Here is a 26,318-nt window from a genome sequence, read left to right as displayed (position 1 = left end):
TGTACAATTCCAATGACTCTGCTATAGGAACAATATTATTAAATTGAAAAGGGTGCAGAAAGATATACAGGGATGGGCAGTACAGTGGCTCAGTAGTTAGCACTGCTGCCTCACAGTGCCAAGGACCTAGTTCGATTCCAGCCTTGGGTGACTGTCTGTGTGGTATTTGCATATTCTTCTCATGTCCGTGTGGGTTTCTGCTGGGTGCTCCGGTTTCTTCTCACAGTGCAAATGTGCAGGTTAGGTGAATTGCTCATGCTAAATTGCCCTGTAGTGTCCAAAGATGTGCAGGATAAGTCGGTTAGCCGTGGTAAATACGGGCTTACAGGGGAATGGGTTTGGGTGGAATGATCTTCGGAGGGTTGGTGTAGTGTTGATAGAGGCCATTTGGCCTCTATCTGCGCTGTAGGGATTCTACATGTTGACGGGACTGCAGTTATAAGGAGAGGCTGGATAGACTGAGACTTCTTTCCCTGCAGCGTCAAAGGTTGAGTGGTGACCTTATAAAAGGTTTATAAAATCATGAGGGTTATAGATAAGTTGAATAGCAAAGGTCTTTTCCCTATGGGAGGGGAGTTAAAAACTCGAGGGCAGAGTTTTAAGGTGAGAAAGAAAGATTTAAAAGGGACCTAAGGAGCAACTTTTTCACACAGAGGGTGGTGCGTTTATGGAATGAACTGCCAGAGGAGGTGGTAGATGCAGGTGCAGTTACAACATTTAAAAGACGTTTGGGCAGGGACATGAATAGGAAAGATTCAGAGGGATATGGGCAAATACGACTAGTTTAGTCTGGAAACCTAGTCTGCATGGATGTGTTGGACCGAAGCCAACTTGGTCCATGCTGAATAAAAACCGAAAGAACTGTGGATGCTGTAAATCAGAAACAAAACCACAAATTGCTGGAAAAGCTCAATAGGTCTGGTAAAATCTGTGAAGAGAAATGAGGAAGGGTTACCGGACCCGAGATGTTAACTCTGATTTCTCTTCACAGATGCTGCCAGACCTACTGAGCTTTCCAGAACGCTTTTGTTTTTGGTCCATGTTGTATGACTCTATGACTAAGTAGTAAGCTCAAAAAATGTGCAAATAGGAGTTTAAGAATAATGACTAAGGAAGAAGTGAGTAAAGAAGTGGGTAATGAAATAAAACATCAGACTTTTATAATAAAACAGAACTGTGAATGCTGGAGATCTGAAACAAACACAAACGGAAATTGCTGAAGAACCTCAGCAGGTCAGGCAGCATCAGTGGAGAGAACAGCGTTAACGTTTTGAGTCCAATGACTTCTTCAGAATCAGAAGCAGCTCAGAAAAGATGGTGTTTATGCTGGCAATGAGGTGGATGCGGGGGTGAAAAGGACCGAGTTAACAAGCCCAGAGCCCAGACAGAGAGAAAGAAAGGCTAGGCAGACAAACGAATTGTTGATAGTAAGCCATGGAAGAGAAGCTAGGTAGGTGATACTGGTGACTATTAGTATTTGAAAATGGGTTAGCTGTGCTGAAAGCGATCTATTTTATGACAGGATCAGGGGTTATGGGGGTGTTTGTGCTCTGAAGTTGTTAAACTTGATGTTGAATCCTGAAGAATGTAAAGTGCCCAGAGAGATAGTTATGAGGTGTTATTCCTCCAGCATGTGTTTCGCTGGAGCATTACAACAGGCCGAGACAGAAGTGTTAGCATATGAACATACTGGTGTGTTGAAGTGTCAAGCAACTGGAAGTTCAGGGTCATTTTTACAGACAGGTGTTCCACAAAGCAGTTGTCCAGTCTGTTTTCTCCTCCCAGTGCAAAGGGGACTACATTGTGAACAGTGAATACTGTAGACTGGATTGACCGAATTGCAGGTAAATCATTGCTTCAACTGGAAGATGTGTCTCGGGCCTTGGAAAGTGGGGATGGAGGAGGTATATGGGCAGGTAGTGCACCTTCCGTTTGACTGCATGGGAAGGTGCTGTGGGGGAGTTAGCTGGTATTGGGAGTGGAGGCGGAGTGGACCAGGGTGTTGCAGAAGGAATGATCCCTGTCGAATGATAAGGGAATGTGTGTCTCATGTTGGCATCCCACTAGAGATGATCAAAATGGTGGCTTAAGATCCTTTGGAAGGGGAGGCTTGTGGGGTAAAAAGTGAGGACATGGGGAACCCTATTGTTGTTTTGAGGTCAGAGGGAAGGAAAGGGTGAGGTCAGCAGTACGGGAAATGGATCAAACACAGCTAAGGGCCATATTAATCACGGTAGCAAGGAATCCTCAGTTGAGGAAAAACGTGGACATTTCTGAGGCCCACCTGTGGAAGGTGGCATCACCAGAACAGATGTGACAGAGACAGAGGAACTGGGAGAATGGAATGGAATTCTTAAAGGATGCAAGATGTGAGGATGTGCAGTCAAAGGTAGCTGTGGGAGTCAGTAGGTTTTAATGGATATCAGTGGCCAGCTATCTCCAGAAGTAGAAACGGAGATGTTGAGGAAGGGAAAGGAAGGAGTCAGATGGACTAGGTGAAGGTGAGGAAATGATGGAAATTGGAACTAAAATTTGGTAATATTTCCAATTCCAAATGAGAGAGGAAGCAGCACTAATTATGTCATCAATGTATTAGAGAAACAGTTCTGGGGAAGGACCTGAGTAGAACTGGAACAAGGACTTATCCACTTACCTCATAAACAGAGAGTCACAAGTGAGGTCCAAATGGATAAACATAGCAACATCACTGATCTGAACAAGAAGTTAGAGGAGAAGTTGTTGAAAGTGAGGACGAGCTCAGCCAGACAGCAAAAGCTGTTGGTGGATGAGAATGATTCAGCTTGTCTCTCAAGGAAGAAGCAGACAGCCCCAAGATCATCCTCATGAGGGGAATGAAATGTTTACAGGGATTGCATGTCCATGGTGAAGAGGAGGCAGCTGGTATCCGGAAACAAAATTTGGAACTGACATAAAACATCAGAACAATTGTGGGAAGGGACTGGACAAGGGAAGGAAATGTTGAGTCAAAGTAGGAAGAAATAAGTTCCTGGGGTAGAGTCAATCAGAAACATTGGGTCTGCCTAGGCAGACCTGTTTGTGAATTTTGGGAAGAAGAAGGTAGAAGCGGGCTGTAAAGGATTAAGTGACTATGAGCTATGAGGTTGTGGCTGGGGGAGATCTCCAAATGAGAAGAGGTTAGTGACTTCCTTCCTCATTTCTCTTCACAGTTTTCAATGAACTAGCCAAGTGCAGGTCAGAGGCCAGAGTAACATCAAAGAATAATAGGGATGCCCTTCACTGTCTTTCCCAACATTTCCAGGTCAGTTAACTGCACAAAAACAGATTAACTGTTCATTTCTGTCATTGATTTGGGAGTTTGCCATGGCTGTTACTTGTACTCTTGTCCATCTTGGAATAATCAGACATCTACATTTCCTAAATTTTCCTGTCATATTTCTTCCACAACTTTTAACCAACATCCCCCTTCAATTCTTTAATTCAAACAAATATTTTGTGCACCATTCCCTTTTATTATTCTATACTGGAGTCTTTGATCATTTCTACTGCCTCCAAGTTAAATATTTTCTAACCTGGATAGTTGAAGTCCCAGACCTTCATTAGGTTAATCTTAAAATTCAGTTTTGTAAATGATAGCTTATACCTCTAGTTTGCTAGTTTTAATACAATATCAGCTCTAGTTATGTATGTGGAATTCAAATCTCCAGAGATAACAAGGTGTAGAGCTGGATGAACACAGCAGGGCGAGCAGTATCAGAGGAGCAGGAAGGCTGACGTTTCGGGCCTAGACCCTTCTTCAGAAAACCCAAATCTCCACTTGCCTCTTCCACAATCCTGTGTATAAATGCTGTCTTCTGACTATTTATTCCTTTATTTTCCCTACACTTCTTAGTTTTGCTGGATTTCTGCTGTCACCAGTCCGATGGGCAGAATCTAGTTAAGGGGTTGCAGTGTGAGAGCCAATTTTGTACCAAATAACAACAGAAATGGGCGCTTTGGCCCACAATATTGTGCCGAACATGATACCAAAATAAAATAATCCGTTCTGCCTGCCCTTGGTCCATATCCCTCCATTTCTTGCATATTTGTGTGCTTATCTAAAAGTCCCTTAAATGCCCTTATCATAACTGCCTCCATCACCTTCCCTGGCACAGCATTCCAGACTCCTACCACTTGTGTTTTAAAAAAAAAACTCGCTGCTCACAACTCCCTTAAAACTTTTCCCCCTCTCACCTCAAATGAATGCCCCATAGTATTAGACATTTCAACTCTGGGAAAAACATTGTGACTGTCAACCATATCTATACATCTCATAATTTTACAGACTTTTATCAAGTCTCCCCTCAGCCTCGGCCACTCCAGACATCTGGAGTTTTTCTAGCCTCTCCTTATAACCCAACACCACCCTCTAATCCCAGAAGCATCTTGGTAAACCTCTTCTGTGCCTTCTCCAAAGCCTCCACATCCTTCCTGTATTGTGGCAACCAGAATTGAACGTGTGGCCTAACCAAAATCTTATGGAACATGACATGCTGACTGTTGTACTCAGTTCCCTGATCAATAAAAACAAGCATGCCACACATCTTCTTTACCACCCTATCTACTGGCGTGGCCAATTTCAGGAAGCTATGGATTTGAACACCAAGATCTCTCTGTGCATCCATGCTGTTCAGGGTCCTGCCATTAACCATATACTTTTCCTTAAAATTTGAATTCCTGAAGTGCAGCACCTTACACTTACTCAGATTAAACTCCATCTGCGATTTCTCCACCCATATCTGCAACTGATCTGTATCTTGCTGTATCCTTTGACAACCTTTTACACTATCCACAACTCCACCGATCTTTGTCATCTGCAATCTTACTAACACACCCATCTATATTTTCATCCAAGTAATTTACATATATCACAAACAGCAGAGGTCCCAGCATGGAGCCTTGCGGAACACCACTAGTCACGGACCTCCAGCCAGAAAAACACCCTTCTCGCATCACCCCGTCTTCTATGAGCAAGCCAATTCTGAAACCAAGCAGCCAAGTCACCATGGATCCCATTCATCTTAATCTTCTGGATGAGCCTACCATGAAGGATCTTGTTGAAAGCCTTACTAAAATCCATGTGGACAACATCCACTGCTCTTCCCTCATCAATTGCCTTTGTCACTTCTTCAAAAAATTCATTAAGTTAGTCAGACATTACCCGCCCTGCGCAAAGCCATGCTGTCTGTTCCTAATCAAGCCATGCTTTCCCAAACACGTGTAAATCCTATCCCTAAGGATTCTCAGCAATAGCTTCCCAACTACTGACGTGAGACTCATCTGTCTATAGTTTACTGAATTACCCCATTTCTCTCCTTAAACAGAGGGACAACATTAGCTACTCGCTAGTCCTCCAGGACATCTCCAGTGACTAGCGAGGATACAAATACCTTGGTCAAAGCTCCAGCAGTCTCCTCTCTTGCCTCTCTCAATAACCTGGCATTGATACCATTGGGCCTTGGGGCCTCATCCAGCCTTAATGTTCTTCAAGAGACCCAACACCACTCTCTTGATTTCAAAATGCCCTTGTGTAATAGCATGCTCCACACAAATCACACTGTATTCCATATTCTTCTCCTATGTGAGTACCAATGCAAACTATTAATTTAGGATCTTGCCCACATCCTCTGCCTCCAAGCACAAGTTCCCTCATTTATCCTCGAGTGGTCTTACCTTCTCCTTAGTTATTCTCTTGTTTTTAATGTATGTATAGAATGCCTTGGGATTCTCTTTAACCTTACTTGCCGAGGTCATTTCATGGCTGCATCTTACTCTAATTCTCTGCTCGAGTTCTTTTCTGCTTTCTTTATATCCCTCATGGACCCCGTCCGGGTTTAGCTTTCTAAACTTTACGTATGCTTCTTTTTTCCCTTTTGACTAATTTCATAACCTCCCTAGTTATCCAAGTGTCCCATACCTTGCCAATATTGTCCTTCTTCCTTACTGGAACATGTCAGTCCTGAACAGTAGGTCTTTAAGCAACTCCCACATGTCAAATGTGGACTTGCCCATTAACAGCTCCTCCTAATTCATGCTCCCTAGATCCTGCCTAATGCTGATGTAATTTGCCCTTCCCCAATTTAGTACCCTCCCGCAGGGTCTTCTCTTATCCTTATTCGTAGCTATCTTAAAAACGAAGGAGTTGTGAATTCTGTTCCCAAAATTTTCTCCCACTGGCCAGGCTCATTCGCCAATACAAGGTCCAGACGGACTATCCACATAGTGTTTCAAGAAACTCTCTTGGATACATTTAAAACATTCTGCCCCATCTGAGCCTCTTGCTCTAAGGGTGTTCCAGTCAATATTTGGGTAAGTTAAAGACACCCACTATGACAACCCTATTGGTCTTGCATCTTTCCATATTCTGCCCACATATTTGTACCTCAATGTATCGGTGGCTGTTGGGGGGCCTAAAACATAATCCTATCAGAGTGATTGCACCCATCTTATTTTTGAGCTGTACCCATATTGTCTCAGTGGATGAACCCTCCAGTATGTCTGCTCAGTGCAAATGTGACATTCTCCCTCATTAGTAATGCAACTACTCCACCTCTTTTACCTTTCTCTCCATCTCGTCTAAAACAACAAAACCCTGGAAAGTTGAGCAGTCAGTCTTGTCCTTCTCTTAACCAAGTCGGTGTAATGGGCACAACATCAGGCCCATGTACTAATCCGGGCTCTAAGCTCATCTGCCTAACCTATAATATTCCTCACATTGAAATAAACACGCTTCAGCTCATTAGTACCATCGTGTTCATTTACCTGTCTCTGCATTTCCTGTCTTTTTGACTAACTGGTCCTAACATCCACCTTTCCCTCAATCCCTCCACTTGTGACCTACCTGAATACTACGTCAATTTTGCTGCAAGGATATTGGTTCCCCTCCAGTTTAGGTGCAACCTGTTCCTCTTCTACAGATCAGCGTCCCAGAAGAGATCCCAATTATCCAAGAACCTGAAACACTGTCCCCTGTACCAGCTCCTTAGCCATGCATTCATCTGTCCCATCTTTCTATTCCTTGCCTCACTAGCACATGGCACTGGTAGTAACCCAGAGATTACTACCCTTGTGTGCTCCTACATTTTAGCCTCTTTCATAACTCCCTTTACACTCTCTGCAGGATGTTATCCCTCTTTCTACCTCTGTTGTTGGTATCAATTTGCACAACAATCTCTGGTTGCTCATCCTCCCCCTCCACCTTAAGAATTTCATTCAACTGCTCAGAGATGTCCTTGACCCTGGCACCAGGGAGGGAACACGCCATCCTGGAGTGCCGAACGTGGCCACACCTGTCTGTGCCCCTAACTAGCAAGTCTCCTACCATTATCGCTCCCTTGGACTTTGCCCAAGTCTGCTCTACAGCAGAGCCAATTGTGGTGCCACAGGCCTGGCTGCTGCTATTATACTCCCCTGAGAGTCTATTCCCCCAACATTATCCAAAACTGAATACCTGTTAGAGAGGGGAATAGCCACAGGAGACTCCTGCACTTCCTGCCTGCCTCTCCTGGCAGTTACCCATCTACCTGAATGAACCTGTGGTGTGACCACCTCACTGTAACTGTTGTCTATGACACCCTCTGCCCCCTGTATGCTCCTCTGTGTGTCCAACTGCTGCTCCAACTGAACCATGTGGTCTGTGAGGAGCTACAGCCGGTCACACTTCTTGCAGACATAGTCATCAGGGACACTCCCACATCTGGCAGAAGGAACACACCACTGCCCTAACTGCCATCTCTACCCCTTTAGACTAAGAAAGATAAAAGAATCTTACATTGCTCCTGTTTCTAACTGCAGTCTGGTATTCACTTAAGCCTGCATTTATACCAGCAAGCAGCACTTCCACCACGCTGCAGTCCCTTCCAAAATATTTTGTTAGTAACTTCTAATTAATTGGTTACTTAAATTACAATACAATCGTTACAAACAGACCAAGTACCTTTGAAGCTACAACAAATTTTCTGACAACCTTTCTCAATCTCTCTCTTCCCCCTTACCGTTCCTCGACACTGGGTTCTTCCCCGATCTGCTGTTCGGCTGTGGTAACTGAGCTGACTTCTCCCACAATGCTCCTCAGTGACGTCTCTGTCGCCCTCTGTTGGAGGGCAATTGAGAAGCTCTCCCCGAATCCCATGTGATCTAACTTTTCTGCACGGTAAACTGAGCAGTACTTTGTCAAAGGCTTTATGAAAGTTCACGGAGACAACATCTACCACTCTGCCTGATCGATCTTTTTGGTTACGTCCTCAAAAGCTCAATCAATCTGGGCTTCAGAGTTGTCCCTCTAGGAATCCATTATTAAATTTGCAATGTACCACCTACAGGTGTCTCCTGTGACCTGTACCAGTTGCATTTCTCCTTTAGGACTTGACATTATTTAAGTATCGTTTAAGCAGAGTGGGCACATTTACTGCAGGTTGAATGCTTTACCCTCATATATCATTGCAGAGTGTGGCTCTTATCCTGCCTCTTACTAAATGCTGATGCTCCCTTCTTCATTTTCACTGTACACTGGAGAGGCCAGGTACAATTCAGTGAGCAGCACCTGCTGTCATGTAGTTTTGGAGATGTTCTGCTGCACTTTTAAGGGGAAAATTTTATTTCCAACTGACATTCTACATCTATTCCTTAATTTTATTCCAATCCATTTTCCCCTGATGCATCTCATCACTTTGAAATAATCAGCTTTCTTTTCCAATTGATTACTTTGATTTTAGTCTTTAAATGGCAATGTCCTTGTTTATTTTATTTTATAATCTTATTTTATTAGCGTCATAGAGATGTACAGCATGAAAACAAACCTTAGGTCCAATTTGTCAATCAAATATTCTACATTAATCTAGTCCTATCTGCCAGCATTTGGTCCATATCCCTTGGAACCCTTCCTATTCATATACCCATCCAGATGCCTTTTAAATGTTGTCAATGACGTCCTTGGGTTACATGCCTGAAATGGAGGGTATGTTGTAAATATCAAGAGTACTGTAATGTACTGAGACACCAATGAGTGGCACACCTATGTGGCAAAAAGTTGAAGCTTATCATACTTTCTGCAATTTTCAATTTTAAAGGTTTGTACTTACACAAATGCTGTGTAGAGTTTTGGGAAAAAAATGGTTTCAGAACCTGGAATGCGGTGAAGAATAGAAGAAACAGCTAACTATAATGATGGTATGGTCATTGTAACTGACTTAGACTGGCTAATCTTCCACTGTAAATGGTTTGCATACACAATCAACATGGTATACGACCTACCTGCAGAAAGTAAATATCCACCAGTATGTACTGCACGGCCATTGTTCAAAGAGGAAGAAGAGAAGAGTGACTGAGGCACTGGCATGTGTTCCAATAGCTGACAGACAATTAATAGGAAAGAGCCAAACAGCTAGCACTGCTCAGATATGGTATCAGCTGGAGTCCCCAAGTTACCATTAGCCAAATTCATTATGCCCATTAATGATCTAAAAATTCATTCTCACAGTATCACATGATTAGGAGGCCATTTGGCAAATTGTGTCTCCACTGGCACTTTGATAGGAATATCAAGAAATTAGTTAAGGATCACAACCAAAATTATATCTCTGTGGGGAAGAAGAATTCTAGGAAGGAGATAAAGCAACCATGGCTAAACGTAGAAGGTAAAAGAATAATAAAATAGGTCACGGTGTGGGTACTGAATGCATGCTGTTGGAGTCATTGCATCACAAACCTGCCATCCACCGATTGAGCTAATCAAAACAGACAGTAAGAGCAAAAAGAGAGAGGCAAAAGGACCTTCATCAGATGGGCCAACAGGCTGAGGAGTGGCAGATGGAGTTTAATCTAGATAAATGTGAGGCGCTGCATTTTGGAAAGGCAAATCAGGGCAGGACTTATAATTTTATAGTAAGGTTCTGGGGATTGTTGCTGAACAAAGAGACCCTGAGTTGCAAGTTCATAGTTCTTTGAAAGTAGAGTTGCAGGTAGACAGGATAATACATCAATACATCACAAAAACAGATTATCTGACCAGTTTAGCATTGTTTTCCTTGGGGGTTTGTTGTGTGCATCTAGGATACTGAATTCTATTATTCAACAAGGACTGTGCTTGGCTGTAAAGCATATTGAGGCATTTAGTGACCAAAATATGTTCTAAAGAAATGCAGGTCGTTATTTCCTTTCTGCTCATGGTTCTCAATACAAAATACGAGAATATAAACCTGATTGGAGCTACCAGCAACAGCAGAGGATAAAAGAAAGCAAAGATTCAATAAGCCACGGAAGGAGACATATCAAACACAGGAAACTAAAAACTGTTCTCAAAGTTAACATTATAATAAACAGAGAGCGCGGAGGAACGGAAAGCTACTGGTAAATTTTAATCGAGAATAATCAATTGACAACACAAATAATTAGAAAAGATAATCAGCTATAAGTCTACCATTTTTAGATAATAAGAGTAAAGTAAAAACATTTCAAATAATCTTCCTCTAAAACAAAGGGACGTAAGAGCTAGTAACAGTATTTTTTTTTAAGTAGACTTTGACAGAAAGAGATATAGACTGATCTCTAAGGTTTTGGAATAGATCTGTAGCTCGGGTTGTGGGTGTTGAGGTTGGTTGGCTCATCGAGCTGGTTTGTTGTTTTGCAGACGTTTCGTTACCATGCTTGGTAACATCCTCAGTGCAGCCTCCGATGAAGCGTTGGTGGGTTTTCCTGACTGGCTTTTAAACTCTGGGGTCCGTTGAGATGGATTGCCTCACTTCCGGTTTTCCTTCGTAGTGGAATGTGTATGGGGTCGAGTTCAATGTGTTTATTAATACCATGCTTCGTGGAGTGCCATGCTTCCAGGAATTCTCGTGCTGGTCTCTGCCTAGCCTGCCCCAGGATCTTGGTGTTGTCCCAGTCGAAGTGGTGGTTCTCCTTGTCAATGTGGATTGAGATGAGTGAGTATTGGTCGTGTCTTTTTGTAGCCAGTTGGTGTTCATGTACTCTTGTTGTTAGTTTCCTTCCTGTTTGTCCGATGTAGTGTTTCTCGCAGTCTCTGCGGGGGATTTTGTAAATGACATTGGTCCTCTCCATGGCGGGGAATGGGTCTTTAGTTCGGGTGAGCAGTTGTCGTAGGGTTGATGTGGGCTTGTGTGCCACTCTGATGCCCAGCGGCCATAGGACTCTTGTGAGGAGTTCCGGCGTGTTCCTGATGTAGGGTAGTGTGATGAGTGTGACACGCCCCAACACACTCATCACACCAGCCTACATCAGGAACATGCCGGAACTCACCACAAGACTCCTACGACTGCTGGGCATCAGATTGGCACACAAGCCCACATCAACCCTACGACAACTGCCCACCCGAACTAAAGACCCACTCCCCGCCATGGACAGGACCAATATCATCTACAAGATCCCCCGCAGAGACTGCGAGAAACACTACATCGGGCAAACAGGAAGGAAACTAACAACAAGAGTACATGAACACCAACTGGCTACAAAACGACACGACCAATACTCATTCATCTCAATCCACATGGACAAGGGGAACCACCACTTCGACTGGGACAACACCAAGATCCTGGGGCAGGCTAGGCAGAGACGGGCACGAGAATTCCTGGAAGCATGGCACTCCACGAAGCATGCTATTAATAAACACATTGAACTCGACCCCATACACATTCCATTACGAAGGAAAACCTGAGGTGAGGCAATCCATCTCAACGGACCCCAGAGTTTAAAAACCAGTCAGGAAAACACACCGACGCTTCATCAGAGGCTGCTTTGAGGATGTTACCAAGCATGGTAACGAAACGTCTGCAAAACAACAAATCAGCTCGGCGAGCCAACCAACCTCAAGATATAGATGGATAAAAGGTTATTGGTAATTTCCACAAACTGATCTTGCTAAAGGAATTTCTGCTTTCATAACTCTAGACATCTTACAACAACGCAATGTGGAAGGAAGGAAACACCAGCTAGCTTTCAAAGATTGACAACCAAGTAGTTGCCAGGCTATACAAGTGTGTTGTATATAGCAATGATCTATTGGCTCACAGCAACATTAGAGAAGAACACATGAAACAACTAACTGCTCTACTTGATAAAACTACCAAAAGTTGATTTAGTGATAACTTAGGTGAAATGTGAGTGTACCAAAGTCATCTACTTGAGACATGTGATGGGGCAAGCACACCACTGTCTAGAGAAGATAAAGTTCCAGCAATTTCGGACTTTCCTGTTCTCAAAATAAGACACATTGTGGTTCATGGGATTGTGTACATAAAGTTTCTCCCAGTTTCAGTGTGGTAGTCATTCCAGGAACAACTTGCTGAAGAAAAACGTAGTATGAAATGTAAATTTGAACATCATCTTGTCGATCTGGCTGAGAGGTTAAAGACCATATCAATAAATGAATCTGTTTTGACAGTTCCAAAATCAAATATTCCAAATAGCTTTGACACCAATGATACAGTCATAGGAGTGAGGTTCTACAAGATGATGATGCAGGCAAACAGCCTCCCATCACATAAGCACATCCTCTCAACACATAAGAGATCAGCATGAAAGTTAAAGCGTACAGGATTTAGATATGGACTGACATGAATAAAGAACTAGTTGGCAGACAAGAAACAATCTAGAACAAGAGGTCTTAGTTTTAGGATAATGGTAGCATGTTTAAAACAGAGGAGGAGAAAATTCTCTCAAAGGGTCATGAATGTGTGGAATTCACGACTACAGAGTACAGTGGGTACTGGGAGATAAACAGATTTTTAACTCGTAATGAGTTGAAGAGTTAGTGAGACTGGGCAGGAAAGTGGAGTTCAGATCTAGATGAGATCAGCATGATCGTATCATATAGCAGAGCAGGCTCAAGGGGTTAAAGTGCCTTTTCCTGTTTCTAGTTCTTACTTTTGGTCCAAACAAAAGGGTCTTTTTCCAAGTGGCACTAGTGACTAGTGGGGTCCCACAGGGATCAGTGCTTGGGTCGCAACTATTTGCAATAAATGCTAATGATATACTAATGAACTAAATGTAAGATGTCCATGTTTGCAGACAACACAAAGCTGAATAGGAGGGTGAACTGTGAGGAGGATGCAGAGACAGTCTATTGAGAGATTTGGACAGGCTGAGTGGCCAGGTGCAGGGCAGATGAAGTATAATGTGGATAAATGTGACATTATCCATTATGCCCCTGTTACAAAAAAATAATGAACACACAAGAAATTCACTACCTTTGACAACATGCAAGTCTGCACTTCGCAAACTAAACTTAAGTTGATATTGTCTGCTAAGACCATTGTCTTTGCTACTTGCTCATATAATCCTTGCATTAGTACAATCTACTATTATACAGCTACCACCAGGGGATCTATCCATAATTCCCATTACAGTCTTTAATTCTATCCATGAAGTATCCACTATCCGAATTCTGCTAATTGGAATGATGTGTTTGAACTGGAGAGGGTGCAGAGGAGATTCACCAGGATGTTGCCTGGGAAAAAAACTTCTCAGTCATGATGTGAGATAAGACAGGTCGAGTTTATTCTTCTTGGAGCACAGAAAGCTGAGGGAGGATGTGAGTGAAGTATAAAGAATTATGCGATGCATGAACAAAGTAGAATTGTGATAATCCTTTCACCCTTCGCTGACATGGCTAAGGCCAGAAGGCACAAGTATAAGGTGCAGAGTAAATGGTTCAAGAGGAGGTCTGACAGAACGTTTTTTATCCCCCAACACAGAGGCTGGTAGAAACATGGAACGTGCTGCCTGAGAAGGCGGTGAAGGCAGGTACTCTCTCAACATTTACGAAGCACGTAAACTGCCAGAGATAATAGGCTATCAACTAAATGCAAGAAAATGGGATTACTGTATTTTAGTATTTGTTGGTCAGAATAGACGTGGTGGGCCTAAGGCCTGTTTGTATGCTGTATGGCTCTATCTACTTAGACTATCCAGTCCACTGGTCAATGAAAACATAAACCCATGGCCTATTGCAGTGGCTGGAGTTGACTCATCTGAAGTGCTTCCCTATGAGTTCAGCAACACACATAGGCAGTGCACCCACATTCCCCTTGCCAGCATGATGGCAGTGACACATGAAGAAATGTGGCCTGCCACTGTCAGAGGAAATCTTGAATCAATAGAAAGGGAGTGCTAATATAGCAACAGGTTTCTGCTTTTTTTTTGTCTGTTTTGCAGCTAGGCAATGAGCTTATCCTTAGTGTAAAGCTGAGGAAAGTTGCTTCTTTCTGATACAGTATGTAATTTCCTATAAGAGCTCAACTTGAATAAAGTCTAATTGCAATGTATACATCAGATGTGACTGTTAGAGTACCACATGCAGCTAAGAATTCAATTAAACCCTGACAAACTCAAAATTCAAGAGTTGTGTAGTTCCACAAGTTTCCAAATATGTTGATGCATTGGTGATAAATAGTAATCAGAGCTTCAAAATAGTTCTGAAGGGTCAAGACCTGAAATGTTAACGCTGATTTCTGTCCACAGATGTTGCCAGACCTGCTAAGTTTTTCCAGCAATTTCTATTTTTGATGCTGATACGTTGGTTCTTCACTATTTAGCTTCTTTATATCTTTATCTCTTTAGTTAAGGGCCTGCCTACTATTTTGCTGTAAACGACTAATAAAATTCCTATCCCTCGCTGAACAGTCCCATGGGAAGATGGCTATTGAGTGGCAAAAGCAGAAATTCACCTTGTGCTACAAATAGTTGGATACTGCATGGCAATAGACACAGCACTGAAAGCAGCTGGACAACCCTATGTTTTTCAGATAGAGAACGCTGCCTACAAGAGAGAAACCTGGACTCAGACACTTGTCTGGCCAATTTTCCAAAGCACATTTGGAAAGACCAAGTTGGGAATGCAACACCCCATAGCCATTTGAAAAATTTCCAATCCACAAGTTTCCAGGATGTTGATATGGCCAAGCATTGGCCATAAAACACTCGTGAAATTTAAAACATGATTCTGTGCAGCAAAGACATTGTGTACCTACCTCCGGCAATCACCAATCTCGGCAATCGGCTCTCTCCTGACAACTCTCTTTCAGCCAAACAGCCCAAACCGTAATTATTCTGTTAGTTGTTCTGTCTGTGGGGGGCACATCAGCTCATGCTGAATATTGGTGTCTGGCCCAAGGACTAATTTCTTCATTCACTGATTCCACCTACCACAATAAAAACAGTTTAAAAAAAAACTTTTAGCCCCTCGTGTAGGACAACCTGACATGGGATGCTCCTTAGACGTGAACTATTTGTCAAACAAATCTGAATTAGAGGTTTTCAGATTCACAGGGTGCATCAACTATTTATGGAATCTGCTACAATAACTAAACCACTGAAACACTAAAATTTGGCAGACAGCGACACAGCAATACCTCTGTAGATTTGGTACAAGACGTCCCACTGACACACTGGTGCTTTGTGCCTATATTGTCAAATAATGTCCAACTATTAATACTCGTCATACTCTTCAAACAATTGTGTAAACTTTTTCGCCAACACAACGCTTATGTCATCGATATTCTATGGACTCTGACTTTGTGATTATGATGAGCTCAAAGTGGAAAGGTAGATCATAAGCCCAAGTCCAAACAGCGGGTCTGAACCTTTTAGAATGTGGCCTCTTTGAAAGCCACAGGATAAAATTAAAACTGACAACTCCAACTTCATTGATTGACAAAAGATGAAAGCTCACAATAAATTACACACATCTTTAGACAGCTATAGAAAATAGCAATCTTATTTTCACACTATAACCCCTTTTAGTATGTACAGTTAAAAAATGGAAAAGTGACAGGAGGTGGCAGTGTTGCAAACATTCAAGGACACTTTCTTTTAATCTTAGTCCTACACATTAAAATGCCTGAAGGATACAAATGAGACTCTGCGTACTGTTGAACATGGAGACGCCAGAGAAGAAGCCCAGCAGCTCGATTAGAAACATGCCTAGAGTCACCGACAATGCCACAATTAATCTGGAAGAAAGCAAAGAACATCAATCAGCAAATATTCAGGAAAAAAAAACGATAAATTCTTTTGCACAAACTTCTGGAGAAAAGAAATGGAATTAGATGTGCAAAATGCCTTACACCAGGAAAATACAGAAGAGGGGTAGCATTCTGCATAATATGCCTAATCTGCGATTATGCCAACCATTACTGGCAAAACTCCAAATTACAATGCATTGGATTTCAATATAGTTGATTCCTTTTTAGTCTAAAAATTAAAGCTAAATAATTTATACCTGTGATTTAGAATTATCCCCCGTGTAAACCAAGCCACAATGATGTGTGATCATGTGATATGGCAGAGAAAGTAATCCAAGTTTACCCAATTTTATCATAATTCAGTTCGACCATTCTCCTGTCACTGGACCTTCAAATGCCACATATCCTGTCTAAGTTGAGATGTCAAAACTGAATGTCAAGTCAGTGTTTAATATTAAAGTAGATGCTACTTCTGTTCTACAAAGATCTAGGTACATATAGGCATAAACATGGCACATGTGGATCCAACGAGACAGGATGTTACCCACTATCTTAGATCTGGCTGCTTAAGTTGACTCTCTCGGTGTGATTCTTAGACAGCTGATTTGCACACTATTTATTCAAATAGTTTATTCAAATCAGAGACTGAAAAATCAGTTTTGGAAACTCAGTTGACCACTAACCTTATTACCCAAAAAGTGAGCACCACATTTAAGTCATCTTAATATGAATCCCTGAAGATCAAGGGTATTCCTCCCCACTCATATTAGAAGATAAGTACTTGATTGTTCCCAGCCTCTCAAAGCCAGTACCTAAGTAATGCCTATTGCAAGTTTTGAACTGATTTTGGGAATACTATCCAGTGCTGAGTAGTACCATCTGAGCTGGAAGACCAATTTGTCATGGTTTTCTGCCAGTCTATTTGTGCAAATGTAGCACGTACAAAATCATGATACAACCGGATTAATTTGATTCAGAGTCATAGCCATGGCACAGAAGAAGGCCATAGAGTTCTAACAGGAACAAAATCTGAAATAGCTGGAGAAATTCAGCAGGGTCTGGCAGCATATGTGGACAGAAAACAGTCGATGAAGAAGGGTCATTTGACCCAAAACAGAACTGATTGTAGCATGGAAATGGTTGGTATATCTGTTTTAGTTGGAGGTGGTGAATTGGAGTAACCACTAGGCGAACATGGAGCCTAGAGATAGAGAACAGCAGTTGGGCAGACAAAGGAGTGGATAATGGTGAGCCGGGAGAAAGAAAAGCTGATAATAGGAACCATTAGTGGGTGAAAATGAGTTGGCTGTGGTGAAAGCAGTACACGTAACAACAGGGCCTGCTGCGTGGGGGTGAGGGAAGAACATGGAATAAAGCGCTCAGGCCCTAAAATTGTTGAATCCGATAGGAGTTCTGAAGGCTGCAGGGTCCCCAAGTGGATAACGAGATGTTGTTCTTTCAACTTGTGTTGAGCTTTGCTGGCGTACTGCAGCAAGCCTAAGACAGACATGTTGTGTTGTGTTGAAGTGGCAGGCAACCCCAAAAGATCAAGGTAGTTTTTAACGGATTATAGGTATTCCACAAAGCAGTCGCCCAGTCTGCCTATACATCCTCACATCCCATTTCCTATAAAGACTCTACTCCATTCTCCCAGTTTCTAGGTCTCCATCACATCGGTTCTGATGATGCCACCTTCTTCCTCAAGCAAGGATTCCTGCTACTCTAATTTGCAGTGCCCGAAGCTGTGTCCAATCCATTTCCTGGACTTCTGCCCTCACCCCTTCTCTTCCTGCCCACAACATTAATAGGGTCCCCTGGTCCTCACTTTCCACCCCACCAGCATCCACATTTAAAAAATCATAAGCTGCCATTTCCACCACCAGATATATTTTCCCCTTCCCTCTTTTGTCAGCCTTCCACAGGGTCTGTTCTCTCTGGGTCCACTCCTCCTCTACTACTAACATGCCCACACCCCCACAACACCTTCCCACGCAATCACAGAAGGTGGTTTATTGCTAATTTACTTCCTCCCTCTTCACGATCCAAGGCCTCAGATGCACCTGTCAGGTGAAGAAGCAATTTACCTGCACTTCACTCAATCTAGTCTACTACCGTGCTTGCTGCTCGCAACTTGGTCTCCTCTACACTGGGGAGACGAAACGCAGAGAGGGCAACTACTTCGCGTAACATCTACATTCTGATGGCAAAATTGAATACCCTAGCCGCCCCTCCTTCAGCATATACACCAAAAATTTCCTAGCCACAATCAGTTCTGAAGAAGGGTCACTGAACCCTGTTCGGAGGTAATGTTTCGACATGGAAAGAGAACTGGTTGGCAGACAGGAAACAGAGTGTTGAAATAAACATGTCCTTTTTAAGAGTGGCAGGCAGTGAGGAGTGGGATGCCGTAGGGTTCAATGCTGAGACCTCACCTGTTCACAATATACATTAACAATTTAGACGAAGGAATTGAATGCAATATCTGCAAATTTGCAGATGACACTAAGCTGGGTGGCAGTGTGTGCTGTGAGGTGGATGCTAAAAGACTGCACGGTGACTTGGACAGACTGGCTGAATGGGCAAATCCAATATAAATGTGAATAAATGTGAGGTTATGCAATTCGGTCACAAAAATAGGAAGACAGATTATTATCTGAACGGTGGCAATTTAGGAAAAGGTGAAGTGCAACGAAACCTGCATGTCATGGTGGAATAGTTGCTGAAGGTTGGCATGCAGGTGCAGCAGATGGTAAGGAAAGCTAATGACATGCTGGCCTTCATAGTGAGAGGATTTGAGTATCAGAGTAAGGATGTCTTGCTGCAGTTATACAGGGCTTTAGTGAAGCCACACCTTGACCATTGTGTGCAGTTTTGGTCTCCAAGTCTGGGGAAGGATGTTCTTGCTATTTAGGGAGTCTAGCAAAGGTTCACCAAACTGATTCCAGGGATGGCACGACTGAAATTCGAAGAAAGACTGGATCAACTGGGCATGTACTCACTGGAATTTAGAGGAATGAGTAGGGATATCATAGAAACATATAAAATCCTGATAGGACTGGACAGGCTAGATGTGGGAAGAACATTTGCAACGTTGGGCAAGTCCGGAACTAGGGGTCACAGTCTAAACATAAGAGATAAGCCAGTCAGGACTGAGATGAGGAAGAGTTTCTTCACACAGTTGTGAATCTGTGGAATTCTCTCCCACAGGAAGCTGCTGGGGCCAGTTCATTAGAAATATTCAAGACGGAGCTGGACGTGGCCCTTGTGGCTAAAAGGATCAAGGGGAAAGGGGAAAGGGCGGGAGTGGGATATTGAGATTGCATGATTGTATTGAATGGTGGAGCGGGCTCGAAGGGCCGAATGGCCAACTCCTACACCTATTTTCTATATTTCCATTTAACCTGAAATGGTGACTCCGCTTTCTCTCCATACATGCTGCCATACCTGCTGACTTTTCCAGTTATTTCTACTTTCGTTGCAGAATTCCAGCACGTTTTGTTCAGAATCCTTAGAACCTCCGCAGAGCAGTCTAAGCAGTCCTGTTTGACAAATTCTAACCTGCAAGTTTATTTCTTTCAAGTGCCCATTCAACAAATCTGGAAATCACTGATGGTCTCTACTTCCACCATCCTTGTAGGCAGTGTTTTCCAGGCCATTACAACTTCCTGCATGGAAGATTTTCATCCCCTGCATCATTTGCTCAAAAAAATATATATCTGTATCCCTAGTCATCACATCATCAGCAAACTCCTGACATACCACTATCAAGTTTTTCTTTAATCTTACTTGCTCCAAAAAGAACACCATTAGCTTCTTCAACTTAACCTTGTAGATAAAATTCGTCAACCCTGGAACTATTAGGCTAAAGCATCCTCACAAGTGCCCAAATATCCTTCCTGAAATGTTGTGGGTAGAACGGAACACAATTTGCCTGTAGTGGCTTAAACAGAGCTTTATAAATGAATTTAAGCACATTCCAGTTCCTAGGTCAATGGCTATTGTGATGAAGTCATAGCAACTCTGGAACATAGTAACAGGAGTCGGCCATTTAGTCCCTCAAGCCTGTTTCACCATTCAAAGGCCACAGATCAGCCATGATCTCTAACTCCATGTACCCGCCTCTGACCCATATCCCTTAATACCTTTCCTTAACATGCTCGGAATCAAAGAGAAACTGTTTAGGGTTGAAGAGAGACCCACCAGAATACCAGCGATATGTTACTACACTGGACCAGTCTAGTAAACGTGGAAATGAGCAAAACAAAATGGAGAACATCAGACCTATTTTCCTAATCAACATGTTTACAGATATTATTACACCCCTCTGGAGCAAGTGAAACTTGAATCTGGGTCTCTTGGTTCAGGTGTGGTGCAGTGGTAATGTCCCTACAACAGAACATCAGAATGGTTAAATGCACATCAGAAACACCTGAGATTACATTACCCATTAGACATCAATGAATTTTCACTGTGGCTTCAAGCCATAAGTGACTTGAATAATTACTGATTCAGATGGAGTGCAGACATGAAATGTATAAAAGTCTTTCATATAGCAAAAGACACCAGGGTAGATGGTAGTCCTGTACACACCTCTCAACACTCTGAAATTCATTGGTATTAAAAAAAGCAGCCAGTTGGCCACTGACTTATTTCACACACACAGTGCAAAGTCTGTCCTCATGTTTTAAGTGTGTTTTGATGCACTCTGACCAGAAAAATAATTTCTTTAGTAGAAACTAGTTTTAACGCTCAGGTTATTACAAAAACAAACAGAATAAACACAAAAATAACATGCCACAGAAAAACCATAAGCTCAGTCCAATCATCCTTGGAACACTTACGGTCAGTTTACATCACCACTAAATGTGCTGGCTGCCAGTATGGAAAAGTACATGGTGACACTATGAAAAGTCTCTTTAGTGTTGTGGTACTTACTCGGTGTCACGGCTTTGATATTGATGAGGGGTGTAGGTGGGTGGAAGACTGGCCAAAACATTGTTCTCCTGCAAAAGAGAAAGAATAAAAACGAGAAAAAAAGTCCCCTTACATTAGAAATCAAAAGAATACAGTAAAAAATTGTAATATATAAATGACTGCTGAACTTCTCCAGCAATTTCTGTTTTTGTTTGTGTATATGTATGGTATATACACAGCATAATTATCCTTCCCCATACTTAAACGGCAGCCACTATCGTTAATGGTTCTATCTTCTCAAGTTCTGTGCCACTCCTTTAAATCTGCCACCACTATCCCTCTCCTCTAAAAGATCTAACCCTTGATCCCTGTCATTCTTGCAAACTATCACTAACTCCAACATTCTTTCCTGCTCCAAAGTCCCTGAACCTATGGTTGCCTTTTCCACTTTTCCCCAGAGCTTTATACTGGAATCACTCCAATCAGGTTTTTGCCCAGGTCACAGTTCTTAAGTGGCTCTAACCAAAGTCAGATGATATCCCATATGACTGGAAGTAAAGGTGAAATATTTCTCCATATCCTTTTTACCCTGTCGGCAGCCTTTGACACAGTTGACTTCATCATCCTACTCTAATACTCACCACTGCCCAGTGGGATTGCAATTTCATTCTCTTTCTGCTCCCGCAAAGTCACCTCTGCTGTTGGCCAACAGTGTTTCCTTGTCTCCTCCTATTAGTTATCCACATGCTGCCTTTCATCAACATTGCTTGAAAATGTAGCATCTACGTCACCACTACCTCTTTTTAATCCTCAAGCATTGCTAAATATCAGACTATTTTCAATTCAACACTGGAAAAACTGATGCTGTCATTTTGGTTCCTGCTACAAATTCAATTTCTCAGCTGTTGACTCCATCAATATTTCTGGCAACAGTACGAGGCTGAAACAACATATTCACAAACATTTCATCTGCATCATTACTAAGATTGCCTTCTTCCTCTTGCAGAACATCACCTGATTCCGCAACTCTCTCACCTCAACAGCTGCTGAAACCTTATCCAACCTTTATCATTTCTGTTCTGAGGAAGGGTCACTGGACCCGAAACGTTAACTCTGTTTTCTCCTCCACAGATGTTGCCAGACCTGCTGAGCTTTTCCAGCAACTTTGATTTTGTTCGTTGTTTATCATTTCCAGATTTGACAATTGTGACAATACTGTCGCTTTAAGGGGTTATTTTGTTCTTTTCTTTAAAGAAAAAGAGAGGTTTTAAGACATAGGTGATGAGCTGTCTAGTTGAAAGCCAATAAAGTAAGCAGCCTGTGCTTTTTTTGAAATTTGGAACAACAGAAGCAGCCTAATGAGTGTGGCCAAGCTTCCATAGAATCAGAGATAACAAGGTGCAGAGCTGGATGAACACAGCAGGACAAGCAGCATCAGAGAAGCAGGAAGGCTACGTTTCGGGCCTAGACCCTTTTTCAGAAATGGGGGAGGGGAAGGGGGTTCTGAAATAAATAGGGAGAGAGGGGGAGGCGGATAGAAGATGGATAGAGGAGAAGATAGGTGGAGAGGAGACAGACAGGTCAAAGAGGCGGGGATGGAGCCAGTAAAGGTGAGTGTAGGTGGGGAGTTAGGGAGGAGATAGGTCAGTCCAGGGAGGACGGACAGGTCAAGGGGGCGGGATGAGGTTAGTAGGTAGGAGATGGGGGTGGGGCTTCAGGTGGGAGGAAGGGATAGGTGGGAGGAAGGACAGGTTAGGGAGGCGGGGACAAGCTGGGCTGGTTTTGGGATGCGGTAGGAGGAGGCGAGACTTTGAAGCTTGCAAAGTCCACATTGATACCATTGGGCTGCAGGGCTTCCCAGCGGAATACGAGTACTTGTTCGTGCAACCTTCGGGTAGCATCGTTGTGGCACAGCAGGAGGCCCAGGATGGACATGTCGTCTGCGGAATGGGAGGGGGAGTTGAAATGGTTCGCGACTGGGAGGTGCAGTTGTTTAGTGCGAACCAAGCGTAGGTGTTCTGCAAAGCGGTCCCCAAGCTTCTGCTTGGTTTCCCCGATGTAGAGGAGGCCACAATGGGAACAGCAGATGCAGTACACCACATTAGCAGATGTGCAGGTGAACATCTGCTTGATGTGGAAAGTCTTCTTGGGGCCTGGGATGGGGGTGAGGTATAGGGGCAGGTGCAGCACTTCCTGCGGTTGCAGGGAAAAGTGCCAGGTGAGGTGGGGCTGGAGGGATGTGTGGAGCGGACAAGGGAGTCACGGAGAGAGTGGTCCCTCCGGAGAGCAGATAAGGGTGGGGAGGGAAAAATGTCTTTGGTGGTGGGGTCGGATTGCAGATGGCGAAGTGTTGGAGGATGATGCGTTGGATCCGGAGGTTGGTGGGGTGGTACGTGAAGACGAGGGGAATTCTGTTTTGGTTGTTATTGCGGGGAGGGGGTATGAGGGATGAGTTGCGGGAAATGCGGGAGACACGGTCGAGGGCATTCTCGACCACTGAGGGGGGCAAGTTGCGGTCCTTGAAAAACGAGGACATCTGAGATGTACGGGAGTGGAATGCCTCATCCTGGGAGCAGATGCGGCGGAGGTGAAGGAATTGGGAGTAGGGGATGGCATTTTTGCAGGAAGATGGGTGGGAGGAGGTGTATTCTGGGTAGCTGTAGGAGTCAGTGGGCTTGAGATGGATATCGGTTTCTAGGTGGTTGCCGGAGATGGAGACAGAGAGGTCCAGGAAGGAGAGAGAGGTATTCGAGATGGTCCAGGTGAACTTAAGGTGTTGGTGAAGTGGATGAACTGTTCGAGCTCCTCGTGGGAGCACGAGGCGGCGCCGATACAGTCATCAATGTAACGAAGGAAGAGGTGGGGTTTAGGGCAGTGTAGGTACGGAAGAGGCAGGCATAGCTTGGGCCCATGCGGGTACCCATGGCCACCCCCTTTGTCTGTAGGAAGTGGGAGGAATTGAAAGAGAAGTTGTTGAGGGTGAGGACGAGTTCGGCTAAGTGGATGAGGGTGTCAGTGGAGGGGGACTGGTCGGGCCTGCGGGACAGGATGAAGCGGAGGGCCTTTAGGCCATCTGTATGGGGAATGCAGGTGTATAGGGATGGACGTCCATGGTAAAGATGAGGTGTTGGGGACCGGGGAATTGGAAGTTCTGGAGCAGGTGGAGGGCGTGGGTGGTGTCACGGACGTAGGTAGGGAGTTCCTGGACCAAGGGGGAGAAAATGGAGTACAGATAGGTGGAGACAATGGGTCAACCAGGGCAGTCAGGTTTGTGGATTTTGGGAAGGACATAGAAGCAGGCGGTGCAGGGTTGGGGAACGATGAGGCTGGAGGCTGTGGGTGGGAGGTCACCTGAAGTGATGAAGTGATGAAACCTGGATGGTTTGGTGGTCGGGGGTGGGGTCATGATCAAGGGGGCGGTAGGAGGAGGTGTCGGAGAGTTGGCGCCTGGCCCATAGAATCAGGATTTTTTTTTTAAGCTTTTCAGTCGTAGAAGCTACAGGGGTTGTCAAAAGCTGCCACATCTCTCTTTGCTACAGCTAAAAGCTGGAGTTCTACACACACACACACACACACACACACACAGACAGAATTGACTTCTCATGTTCCTTCCTCCTGGATTAGATAACTTCATGTGATACAATCTGTTTTCTGAATGTGCCTTTTGCCAAGGGCATGTTTACGGGATGTTACAATACTGGAACAGTTCATTAGTCATAGTTACTATATCTATTATTGTGTTAAGTTTTCCAGTAGAGTTAAGGTATTGAAATTCCTTTTTCTTGTTGTATTTTAACTGTGGTGGAAGAATAAAGTGTATTTTGCTTTAAATCTGGTATTTTGACCACTCAAATTGCATCTGGAATGCAACTCTTGATATTGACCTTTAAAATAAAAAAAAAGTTTGGGTCTAGACTATCTTCTAAATATATTGATAGGGTTGGTCAATAACACTCCTGGATTGTTATTTTAGCCTTCATAAAATTTTGCATCCAAAATTTTGCTCCTGTGTCCTTACCCAAACCAAATATTGTTTGCCCACTTCTGGCATGGATGCTGGCCTGTATTGAGTGCTGGCTGAACAGCATCTCAACTTTAAAACAAAGATGCAAATTTTAAAATCCCTCCAGGGTATTGTCCCTCCCTATTTCAGTAAGTCCCTTCAGGTTTGCTATCTTCTAAGATACCAGTGCTCATCTCATGCCGGTCTCGAGCATTTCCAATTTTAATTACTCCGTCTCTGGAAATCATCCCTCAACTTTACCATCTCTGCACCCCCTCATTCTTCCTTTAAAACACTCCTTAAAACTCACCTCAAAACTTAACTCATTCACTGATACAGAGCAGAAAATGCTTAATGTTGTCTTCTACAACTCAGTGCCAAATTTTGCTACATAAAGTTGTTGTCTTTTGGATCTTCTATTATGTTAAAAAGTACAATGTAAATATAACTTCTGTTGTATCCAAGAGATACACAGGACATTGACCTGCAGCAACTATCTGCTTTCACTGCCTTTGAGTTTCTCTGAAGGTCTTCCTGGGCCCCAGTGGACTCTGCCTCCTGCATTAAATCCTCCAGTGCTGCATCAGAGACCTATGGAGCCTCATGTATCCCATGTGTTATTTCTGTAGCATTGTTAGATCTAAGTCACTTGCATAATGAGTTCCTGTACCTGTTCCAGCCAAACTGCACCTTTCTTTAAAATGTGTAGGCTTACTTCAAGAAGCACAAATGAAAATGAATTTGTGAATGGCTCTCAGGATTTTGAACCCCTGCCCCGGGATTCTCTCAATTGTACAGCCATTCAAATATGCACTCAGCACTGATTATATGCTGCAATCATGTAAGTGAGCAGACTATGAAGTTTGCATGCTGCCTCCTTTAAAATGGGTAGCCAAATTAAATTGCAATTCACTTTCCACCCATACTTTATCATTTCCTCTTGTTTTTAAAAAAAAATGCATCCTTATTTTTCTCACAGCAGAAACCTTTGTACTGCCTGATACACATTATAATTGTGAACACAGATCAAAGGATGGGGGCAGGGGTGGGGGGAGGTGGGAGAAGAGAGCGCAGGCGAAAGACAAACATTACAGGTCCCTCACACTTGATTTATGATTTCACATTACAGCCAGATTACTGATCACCAACACTAAGTAACAAATAGTTGCCTCCTCTAGATTTTATTGTGTCTTGGACATGGCGTAAAGCAGATGTTGGTGGCTCCCTACAACACAGCAATTTCTGGGATTTTCCTTAAGTAAACAGAGTGCTTGCTCTTAGAACAGATACAAACATTTAACTTTAAGTAAGGTCAAAGCAATGCAAGGACACTTTGCATTTCATGTTTTCTTCTCAACACTACATGTGCTTCCCTTTGTATCAGTTCTTAAATAAAACTTGTCCTA

The 26,318-nt window shown here is 43.2% G+C and overlaps 1 protein-coding gene across 13 annotated transcripts in view; it reads right to left on the bottom strand.

Moving 5' to 3' along the window:
* Positions 1-26,318, bottom strand: part of tmem107l (transmembrane protein 107 like) — a 40,838-nt gene that overhangs the window by 5,563 nt on the left and 8,957 nt on the right. For 9 of the 13 annotated variants that reach the window (XM_048615439.1, XM_048615440.1, XM_048615442.1 and 6 more), the window contains exons 4-5: positions 20,931-20,998; positions 15,883-15,983 (exon numbers count right to left, since the gene is read on the bottom strand). In XM_048615439.1, the coding sequence (XP_048471396.1) occupies positions 15,883-15,983; positions 20,931-20,998 (169 nt within the window). Of the gene's footprint in view, positions 1-9,266; positions 9,368-11,777; positions 12,367-15,882; positions 15,984-20,930; positions 20,999-26,318 lie in introns of those variants that run through there. The other 4 variants (XR_007265347.1, XM_048615441.1, XM_048615450.1 and 1 more) reach the window with 4 other exon arrangements.

Source organism: Rhincodon typus, chromosome 32, assembly GCF_021869965.1.
Source record: "Rhincodon typus isolate 14 chromosome 32, sRhiTyp1.1, whole genome shotgun sequence".
In the NCBI taxonomy this organism is placed as follows: domain Eukaryota; kingdom Metazoa; phylum Chordata; class Chondrichthyes; order Orectolobiformes; family Rhincodontidae; genus Rhincodon; species Rhincodon typus.
The sequence above is the reverse complement of the archived record's forward strand: the minus strand, read 5'-3'. Positions and strand labels throughout refer to the sequence as shown.